The sequence below is a fragment of the Malus sylvestris genome, chromosome 2 (assembly GCF_916048215.2).
Source record: "Malus sylvestris chromosome 2, drMalSylv7.2, whole genome shotgun sequence".
Lineage (NCBI taxonomy): Eukaryota > Viridiplantae > Streptophyta > Magnoliopsida > Rosales > Rosaceae > Malus > Malus sylvestris.
Window position 1 is genome coordinate 4,491,465 of NC_062261.1, and position 10,977 is coordinate 4,502,441.

Sequence of the window (10,977 nt, forward strand, 5' to 3'; positions counted from 1 at the left end):
TATTATCAAATTGGATTATTATTCATCACCATGTTTTATATTAGGATTATTTTTTTATCAAATTGGATTATTATTCATTAATAGTAGGTTTTTTTAATTATCAAATTGGATTATTATTCATTAATATTAGGTTTTATTATCAAATTTGATTATTCTTCATTAAATTGGATTATTATTCATCACCATGTTTTATATTAGGATTATTTTTAATTATCAAATTGGATTATTCTTCATTAATATTAGGTTTTATTATCAAATTTCATTATTCTTCATTAAATTGGATTATTCATTAAATTGGATTATTATCAAATTGGATTATTATTCATCACCATGTTTTATATTAGGATTATTTTTAATTATCAAATTGGATTATTCTTCATTAATATTAGGTTTTATTATCAAATTTGATTATTCTTCATTAAATTGGATTATTCATTAAATTGGATTATTATCAAATTGGATTATTATTCATCACCATGTTTTACATTAGGATTATTTTTAATTATCAAATTGGATTATTCTTCATTAATATTAGGTTTTATTATCAAATTGGATTATTCTTCATTAAATTGGATTATTCATTAAATTGGATTATTATCAAATTGGATTATTCATTAAATTGGATTATTCATTAAATTGGATTATTATCAAATTAGATTATTATTCAGTAATATTAGGTTTTATTATTCCATATTATTTGTATAATTACTTAATTTTTTACAATCATTTTCATTTTCATTACTTCGTATTTAATTCTTCTGTAGAATAACTTTATTATTTAGGTTCTCTTATTTTATCAAAAAATAATTGTCTAATTTTCATGAAAAATTAATATAGGTACATTTAAGATGTCAAGTGGAGTTACTAAACGTGATCCAGCTTGGGAACATGGAGACCCAATAGACGGAAACAAACATGGCACAATTTGCAAATATTGTGGTCGGGTAATGAAGAGTGGCGGAGTGACACGACTTAAGTACCATCTTAGTGGATTAGATCCAGCAAAAAATGTCCAACGATGCGATAATGTCCCCCCAGAAGTGAAGGCATTCATCAGCACATTATTAAAAAATAAAAAACAGCAGAAGGAAAAGATAACACATGGAATGGAAAATATTCGAGCTGGGCTACGAGGAGAAGTCATTGGCCAAGCGGTTGACAGTGATGATGATGACGATGAGGACGAATGTGATGATGACATGAGACCTGAAGAACGACGCAGTTTGAAACAAGCATTACGTGCCTCCAAACAGTCAGCATGGGAAAGAGAACACCTTCATAAAATTCCTAATAGGGGACAAGGTTCCGGGACAAGTGGTGGTGCACAAATGAGACGGGGAGGCAGTCTTAGAGAATCACAACCAACACCACCAATAGCCCCAAGTTTATATAAGTCATCCAACGCACGTCAAAAGAGTGTTTGGAGTTATTTCAAGGGAGGTAATGTGAAGGAGGGAATGGGGCGTCTAATTAGCAAGTTCTTTATCTATGAAAATGTCCCTGCTGAGAAAGCATAATCACATCATTTCAAAAATATGGTAGTGGGATGTCAACAGGCCGGTGTTGGAGTACAACCTCCCACTCCCTATGAGATAAGAAAAAAATATTTGGATATGGAGTATAAAGACATTGGCGAGTATGTTAACAAGTTGAGGTCAAAGTGGGAAACTAATGGTTGCACAATAATGTGTGACGGATGGACTGGGCCGACCAGATTGTCTATCATCAACTTCATGGTATACTCCAAGGGAAAGACAATTTTTTTGAAGTCTGTTGATGCTTCAGACCATATAAAGAACTACAAGTATATTTACAAATTATTGAGGGATGTAATCATGGAGGTGAGAGAGCATAATGTTGTCCAAGTCGTGACCGACAACGGTTCTGCATTTGTCAAAGCTGGAAAAAATTTAATGAAGCATCATAATGTGTTTTGGACATCATGTGCAGCACATTGTATTGATCTCATGTTTGAGGCAATGGGGAAGAGAGAGAATGTTGCTACCGTGGTCAAAAGAGCTAGAACGATCACAAATTATATTTACAATCACGGTTGGTTGTTGGCAAAGATGCGTGAATTTTGCAAAGGAGAAATCATTCGTCCAGCTACCACTCGATTCGCCACCAACTATATTGCATTAGACAGCCTACTGAAGAAGAAAGTAGGGTTGAAGCAACTATTCACTAGTGACGATTGGGCCAACCACAATTTCAGCCGCTCAAATACAGGTCGTATGGTGGAAAGTATAGTGCTTGATCATGCTTTCTGGACTCAATCAGAACATGTGTGCCAACTGTTTGAACCTCTTTACAAAGTTCTACGGATCGTTGACACAGAAGTGTATCCTACTATGGGGGCAGTATATGAGTTGATGCGTGTAGTGAATGATGAATTGGAAAGAAAACATGGTGCAAGGTGGGTCATCAAGATAATTGAAGATCGATGGTATAAAACATTGTACCACGATTTGCATGCAGCAGGTATAAATTATGTCATAATTTGCAATTCATTTCTTTAGTTGCATAAGTATTATTTCTCTTATTAGAGTATGTGTTTCTTTGAACAGCCTATTATTTGAATCCTCGATACCAATACAGACCCGGTGTTGGAGATGACGGTACCCTTATACGTGTTGTACATAATGTATACTCTAAATTAGACCCTGCATCACCAGCAGTTGGCCAATTTGGAAATGAGGTACACAATTACTTAAATTATAATAATTACTTAAATTATAATATTAATGATTACTTTGTTGGATTAAACTAACACGATTTATTGAATTCAGCTAACATGGTTTAAAGATGCAAGAAGAACTTTTGGAGAACCAACATCAATTGCTGCTCGAACAACAATGTCTCCTAGTGAGTGTAAACATATTTCACTATAAGTTTATAATAGAATTTGTTCGAGTTATTAGGCTTATCAACATTGTTTTTCATTGTAGTTGAATGGTGGATCATGTATGGGACCGATGCACCAACTGTGAGAAAGTTAGCAATAAAAGTATTATCACAAACAGCTTCCTCATCTGCTTGTGAAAGAAATTGGAGCACATTTGCACTGATACACACAAAGCAAAGAAATAGGTTGGCGCATAGTAGGTTGGAAAAATTAGTTTATTGCTACTACAACATGAAGCTTCAAATTCGAGATAAGGAAGCTGAAATAGATCATGTCGATCGTGGTGACACATTAGATGTGTTTGATATTGTTGGTGAAGATGATGATACGGAGGGTAACCAACTTTTTCAATGGATTAGACCTCTTCATTTAGATGATGATGAAGGCAACCCAGCTCCCAGAGTTGCTGAAGAATCACGTAATAAAGGGATAAATGTAGAAAGAGTATTAGAGGAGGAGGTGGGATCTAGCAGCGCTGACTCTTTGGATGAACTTTTCCTCCCAAGACCAAGAAACACTGGAATTCCACCTTCTTCCAATCCTACACAACCACAACATCGTGCTGATACTAATGATAGCTCTAGTACAAGATCAGGAGACTCACCTACCACCGGAGGTGGGAATGATGAAGGACATAGTGGAGCTGGAGGTAGTGGAGCTGGAGGTAGTGGTGGTGGATATGGAAACTATTATGGACCACCACCTCCCGGATATATGAGCCCCTTCACTGGTGAGGCAAACTTCACGCATGCAACACAGGATGATGACCATGGCAGTAGGCGGGCAGGACCAGGAATTGGTGCCATAGGGAAGGACTATACTCGCAGAGAAAGAGGCAAGGGGATTTTGTCAAGTCAAGAAGATGACTCGTTATCTAGAACTTCAGACTCTGTTGGATTGGGAAGTAGTAACTATGGTTATACTCATAACCAACCATTTCCCTACCCTTCATATCCCTACCCTTCATATCCCATTCCTGTTGGGATGGAATCGAGCGACTCATGGAAACAATCCCAGACTCAATCTTCAAATGATTTTTCTTATGGACAACCTCAACCAATCTCGGATCCATATGGGTGGCATGTTAACAATTACATGCAAAACTATTTTTGGGATTTATCATTTGATAACTACTCTTCACAATACACTCATTCTACACATAGAGATGATGAAGATAGTGAAAAATTTGAACCTCATAGGAACTCTATGTGGTACTAAAGTGTAAAATATTGTACTAATTCATTATATATAAATGATTATGGTGTGTTTAGACTTCTTTCATTAATTACTACATATTTTCTACACTCATAATGTTTGTCAGATCGCTATATAATCAACTTGATAATGTTAAATCCATCATGCAATGCATTTCCTTCCAATTTTTTGTGATAAACTAATAGATAATTGACTAAATAAACATCCTACAAAGTTTCAATAAAAATTTTCAAGTTTTTCTTACAATTTCCGTGGTTTCCATGTAATTTTTATCGATATCGATATTTTACCGATATTTCCATCGATATTTCCGTGTTTTCGGATTACCGATATTTCCGATATTACCGATATTTAATACCTTGATTGAAACATACCAAACTCATTAAACACTCTAACCAGAAGCTCATACCAATTATTAAGCTAATTAGTGCTCTAGAAATTTAGAGATGTCAAATGATGAAGAAAAGGAAGAGGAAAAGGTTTGGATGACTACGGAGGAGTAGATGGGGGTGCAGAATGACAACCATGGGAGATGGAAGGATTTTTTAAAGAGAGAGAGAAGGGGCTTTGCTCCATGGAGATGATGGACTGGTTAGGGTTTTATTTTTTATTTTTAAGTAGATTGAGTTGGGTGTAAAAAGAAGTTTAATTGAGTTGAGTTTTGATAAGTAAGGGCGTGCGGTTTCAGAAATAACGTTGGGTATAAAGAGATAATGATAGATAAATTAAATAAAATGTGGGTATAAAAAGTAAGCTGAGTGTTGAGATACAAAATATGGGTTCAAATAAAATTTCCCTTACTATATTTATTAGGCATGTTTTATTGTTATTATATATTAGGCAATGAATTTATTATTTTTTTATTTTTGTAAAATCATTAATTGTCCTTTACAATTTGTATGGAATTAATTGTGTAAATCAAGCATTCAAATAGGGGTGTTTTGGGCATCGAAATTTTTTAAATGTGTAAAGTCAAATATAATTAATGAATTTACTGATGTGGAATCTAGTCATTGGGTTTTAATTGAGTAAAAAACTTATGTCGGGTTTTATGTGGAAAAAATTAAGTTTCAAGGGCTAAATCCATATTTTCAGTTTAAAAAACTAAAGCCGAGTATTTGCTCATGTGAGTCATGTCATATATCATAAGTAGTAGTTTCCACATTTTGTTTTCGTTTTCTCCATTTGCACTCTTGCGCGTCTTTGTTTCGGTGTCTTGATTCTCTTTATTATATAGTCTAAAGGCTATGAAAAAAAAAAAAATAAGGAGTGCCGAAAGAGAGAAGGTGGTGACTGGTGCGGACATCATTTACTTTGACTAATAAACAACAGAAATGCCTCGTCGTTCCTAGTGATTAACTAAGCACCTCAGCCCTTACCTAAATATTGAATCTTAATCTATGAATTCGCCATTTGTAAAGTGTTTGTAGATTGCAAATCTGAAACTAATAAAAATCATTAATCAACTAATCATCTTTGCAGATTTACACAAGTTTTTGCTTTTTGTATTTTTCATTATTGTACGTACATATATGTAGGGGTGTGGGCCTAAAAACCAAGAAACCGTGAAACCGAACCGAATCGGAAGAAAAAAAAACCAAGTTGACCAAAACCGTTCAAACTTGCACCTGACCAAAACCAGGTTGACCAAAGTGTTTGTAGGAACCGCACAAGACCGTTTATAGTAATCCTTTTTAAATTCAATTCTTTAGCCCTTGTTTTATATAAATACTAAGCCTAAACTAAAAATCTATATAAAAAATGGAGTTTTAACAAAACACTTCGGTACTGTTCACTTTTAACGAAAAACCACATTTTTACCTTTTTCTAGTACTATTCACTACACCTTTATTTGTCATTTTTCATTAAAACTAAAGTTTTTTTTTTACTTTTCGTTAGTTTTTCTAATAAAAAATTCTCAAGTCCAAAAGCCAAACCCTTGGTAATTACCTCACCTCATTCATCCAACTATAGCCATCAGTCAAACCTGAGTTTGTTTGGATGTGCTTTTAAAATGACTGAAAGCGTTTTTTGTGAAAATGTTTTTGGAACCAATCCTTCGTAAAAATGCAAGTAAATTCTGGAAAAGCACTTAAAGTGCTTCCTGGAAGAAGCACATAACTGATGCTTCTTGCAGAAAGCACTCTAAGTGCTTTTCGAAATAAAATTATTTTCTCTAAAAACGCTTTCAGACATTTTAAAAGCACATCCAAACGAGCCATTTATCTTTATGCATTATGTATACTTTAATTTCCTTTGAGGATGTACACTTTGGTCTTGATTTGAGGTTTTCTATCTTTTGATTTATATTCATATGTAAACTTTGTATATTCCGATCACAAATCTTGTAGATCTAGTAGTGGAAGCTCAAATTTGTTTGAATTTGTAGTTGAAATATGTGTTTGGTATTGGAAGTAGAAGATTAAAAAATATATATATATATATATATATATATTGTTATAATTGTAAACCGGCATAAACCGAACTGAACGTAAACCGAACCTTACCATTTTAGTATTAAATTTAAAGTGAAACTGCACCAAACCGTTGATATTTTCCGGTTTCGGTTCCGATGCGAGGGTGAAACTGGACCGAACTGGACCGTGGCCGCCCCTATATATATATATGATACATCACAAAATAGAGTAGAAGTGAAATACTTGGCCTTCATATCACAAATAGAATAATGATGGAATATTATTACATACACCTGCAATTCCTGATTGCAGCAGTTGAGAGAAAACTGAGAGGAACTGAAGAAGGTTATTACTACACAAGCACAAAGACGGAGTAAAGCGTTCAAAAACATCGCCGGGATTTCCAGACCGCGTATAAATATTTATTACTCTGGTTAAACGTACAGCGAACATGGCACAGAATCAGGTCTGAGCCGAGGCAGCGGGATTCCCATTTGGAAATGTTGCCAAACCAGTGCCGCTTTCTGGATCAGAAGGCTCTTCGCTCGCATGACGAACAAACTCTTCAGGGGACATGTGCAAGCCATGGCAAGCACAAACTATTCTGATTTGGTTTGCGCTGTATCGGTAAGTTACACCAGAAATTGTCTTACCATTTGGGCCTTGACCTTTGGTAGAAACCCATGGTAGATTCGGGGAGGAACCAGATCCCTCAAATTTTATGTCTGCAGCAATACCTGGCTTTATAGATGAAAAATCAAGAGATAAGTCCTCTGCTGTTGGGCGGTCAGGTACCTCTTTCATCCTGAGGTTCGCGCTGCTTATTTTTGTGTCTTCTGCTTCTGCCTGAGAAGATGCGTCCTCTTCAGTGACATTCTTTTTGCCATCACCTCTCGCCCGTTCTAACATCCTCCCATCATATTGTGCAATATCAGATGAATTATATGAAGCGACATGCATCATAGCTGCATCAACACAAGGAGGATAAGAATCTGTTCTCAACCATCTGGACTTAAATCATAGTGAACAGATCACATTCAACCGGAGAAAAAAAAAAGTATCACTGATATTATTTTCTTTTGGTCAAGTATCACTAATAATATCAGTATAATTTTTGACAAAAGAACGCCTCCAGAGTGCTATTCATGTATGGAAATGGAAAATATCTATCAATAAGCTATAACATATCCAACATAAAGAGATCTGTCCAACACGTTTTATAAAACAGATGAGTACACCACAACCGTAAGGTGTTTCCATCCTCTCTAGTCCAACGTGCACAAAGAAGTTCCAATCCATATTATAGTTACCTGAGTTGGGAGGATTTCTGCCAGCATAGGCAGGATGGAATTGTTGAGCATGAGGAATCGCACCCCAGGCATTATCTTTATCAAACATTGGGAGCTGGACAGGTGAATAGCCAAACATAACTGGAAAGTTTTTAGGATTCACAGGTTGAGTCCCTGTTCGCTCACCAGTAACCATAGGCATCACCTGCATCTTCCCATGCATTGGATGTCCTGATGTGGTGGTCGCACCAACTGAATTAGATTCCTTTGTCGGGAGAGAAAAAGGCATGTTCATCATCTTTACTGATTGCACTGAGAATGGACTCCCATACGCCATATTCCCAAGCTTGTATTCATTTTCTGATGAGATATTAAACCCCTCCTGTCCATTTAGGTCCACAACCTTGGAATCAGCAAACCTGCGAACTTCCTTCTGAGCATCAGAAGAGTCACCAGATCCAACAAATCGCTTGGCACCCTCAACACATTGAGAATTTGGCACTGAGGATGAACCCTCCACTTCAGAATCTGCCACGTCTTCATTTTCAGCAGTTGAGCCATCTTCTGTAACGGAAATGTGTGATGCTTTTGTCTTGTCATGCATATCAGAGTAATGAGCTTCTCTCTCATGCTTCTTTTGATGGTTCATCTCGTCAAACAAATTCTTGCGTTTATTAGCAGCCTCAGTCTGTTTCTCCTCCTCTGTTTCATCAGACTTGTTATTGTTTGCACCCCAGACTCCTCTCCCGTTCAAGTTCATTGATGCATCAGCATCAACACTGGCCTTGGAAAGGTCATTGAAGAAGTTTTCTTTAGGTTTCACTGAATCACTTCTTTGAGAGCTACTACTAGATTCTTGTTTTTGAGCCCCACCATGAAGAAAGTCCTTAAAATCATCCACTAGTTTGTTGCTTCTATCACCTTCTTCTGCTCTAGCATTTGGGGAAGCACCATTTTTACCCTTGGCTTTGGCAGATGATCCTCCAAAAGAGAGACCCAAACTAAGTTCAAGTCCATTATCATCCTCCATTTTTTTTTTTTTTTGGACTGAGAATAACTGTCAATAGAAATCGAGCATAACCCTTTCCGATCCTCTATTCTATTCAGAAGATATCCCCAACCACACTGACACCAACACAAAGAACAATCATTCCAAAAAGTGATTCCTGCACAAAAGCAATTTGACAGAGATGAGAGTCATGAGACCACATCATGGTATGCATTGCAAAGAATAGAACAAAAAGTAAACATATGAAACGATCAAAGCAAGCTAAGTATCAACATATAACTAAACGTAGCTTGGTTAGGCTAAACTCTTAAGCATTAACAGCAATTATAACATTGGGCGCAATTCGATCATCTGGTATAGTGGGACTACCACCGAAAGAATGGCGGAAATCGTTAGGGAGGTTCCCAATATCAGTCGTATGCGAGCCATAATCAACCATTACAGATATTTGGACAACAATTTAGGAAATCAGTGTATTTCAAAGAGAAGCAATCTCACACTTACAATGACACTTCTTATTAGTAGAGCTCAACTACAAAAGCACTCAGCAAGTTATGCCGTGAACAACCGAGAATCAAATACATCTACTCTACAATATAAACAAAAATTCGGAGGGATGTGCACCATTAATTCGATCCAATATCTTAGAGTCTATCTAGTAATAAGTACTAACATAACTACGTAATGATAAAAAAAAAAACAAAAATTTCAATCTCAAATTGTTTGCTGATCTCAAAAACAAAATCCATGCAACTGAACCTAATTAATACACAGCTCGGCTGAGCCAAAGATTTCAATTTACTGGACACAAAAGCAAAAAGTCACAGAATTTTATTAAGATTTATTTTCCTACGTTTTCTCGGCTACCAAACAATGGAACCCAGATCTGCTCCTCACCCAGATTACCAATGAACGCCTATTTTTCAACTAGATAGGAAATTTTCCCACGAAACCGAAAGCTAGGAACTTTGAACAATGAAATTAAAGTTCAATTAAACCAATTTACGATCGGATGAGATGGAAAATTAGCTAATTGATGCGATTCGATCCTTTTCTGGACCGATTTCCCAAATATTTCACAAAAAAAAAAAAAGGATTAATTAACGATTTAATCAAGCAATTGGAAACTTTAGCATAAAAATACGAAAATACAATGAGGAACACAAAATAGGGAGAGAAATAGAGACCTTGATTCGAAAAGAAATGATGAAGCCCTAAATCGAGCTGCTTGGTGCAGAGAAGAGTGAGGGGGCGGAGAGAGAAGTAAAATTTGGTACAAAATGTAATGGGGAAGAAGAAGATGTTCAAAAACATCTGTTATTTTTTTTTTTCGTTTGCATTTTATTAAATTTTTTAGCGCACGTGAATACTATGAAAGTTATTTTATGTAATTTTGATTGACACAATAATTTTATTTTATGTCTTCCTAGTTTTTGTGTTGGCCTTGGGATTATTTTGATTTGCACTAATAAAAAAAATCTTACGCTCTGGATAAGAAAATTTTGAATTACTAAGAAGTTTTAAAATGAAAAAATTTTAGAATAAAGGAATTTTAATTTTAGAATTTTAGAATTTTCTTATTTTGGTGACCTAAAAAGACAATGAAATTTGACTACAATTTTTGTTTTTGTTTTTAAACACTCACACGGGAATTCTAAATTCTTATTTTTATGAATCCAAACAACAAAATTATTACATGTCAATTTATAAGTTTTGACTTCTGTCAAAATTCAAAGTTTATTTCCCTGATCAAACATAATGTAAATTGTGCAAGTGGTGTATTGTTGTGGTGGTTATGATTAATTTCCTCGACTCACTGTGTCCAAAATTTTAAACTTTCTTTCCTTGCTATAGTTTATAATTACTATAGTATTGCTTATACTATATCTCACTTATTTGGAGACTGAATAATGGATTGGTTGATAAGGTGCAGGAGAAATAAATTTGGAATGGAGATAAAATAAAATGCAAAATTAAAGTTATTCATTTTTTTGTTCAGGTAAGAGTCGCGATTTAGGATGTCTAGACAGATCTAGATACCTTTTCTCTAATGTTGAAGATATCCAAAAACTTTCTAATTTCCAGCTTGGTCTAATCATTTGTACGCCCTAACTGTTCCTATCTAAGGGTACATATAGCTTC

General features: G+C 35.2%; 1 protein-coding gene and 1 pseudogene across 1 annotated transcript; one reads left to right on the top strand and one right to left on the bottom strand.

Moving 5' to 3' along the window:
• Nucleotides 1-1,535: 1,535 nt before the first annotated feature.
• LOC126595852 (uncharacterized) lies at nucleotides 1,536-4,186 on the top strand. The gene is made up of 4 exons (XM_050262219.1): nucleotides 1,536-2,481; nucleotides 2,568-2,698; nucleotides 2,790-2,865; nucleotides 2,949-4,186. Exons 1-4 carry the CDS (start codon nucleotides 1,536-1,538, stop codon nucleotides 4,121-4,123), a joined length of 2,328 nt encoding a protein of 775 aa, XP_050118176.1. The 3' UTR covers nucleotides 4,124-4,186.
• A 2,580-nt stretch (nucleotides 4,187-6,766) lies between these two features.
• LOC126595860 (ninja-family protein mc410-like) lies at nucleotides 6,767-10,174 on the bottom strand (annotated as a pseudogene).
• Nucleotides 10,175-10,977: the final 803 nt, after the last annotated feature.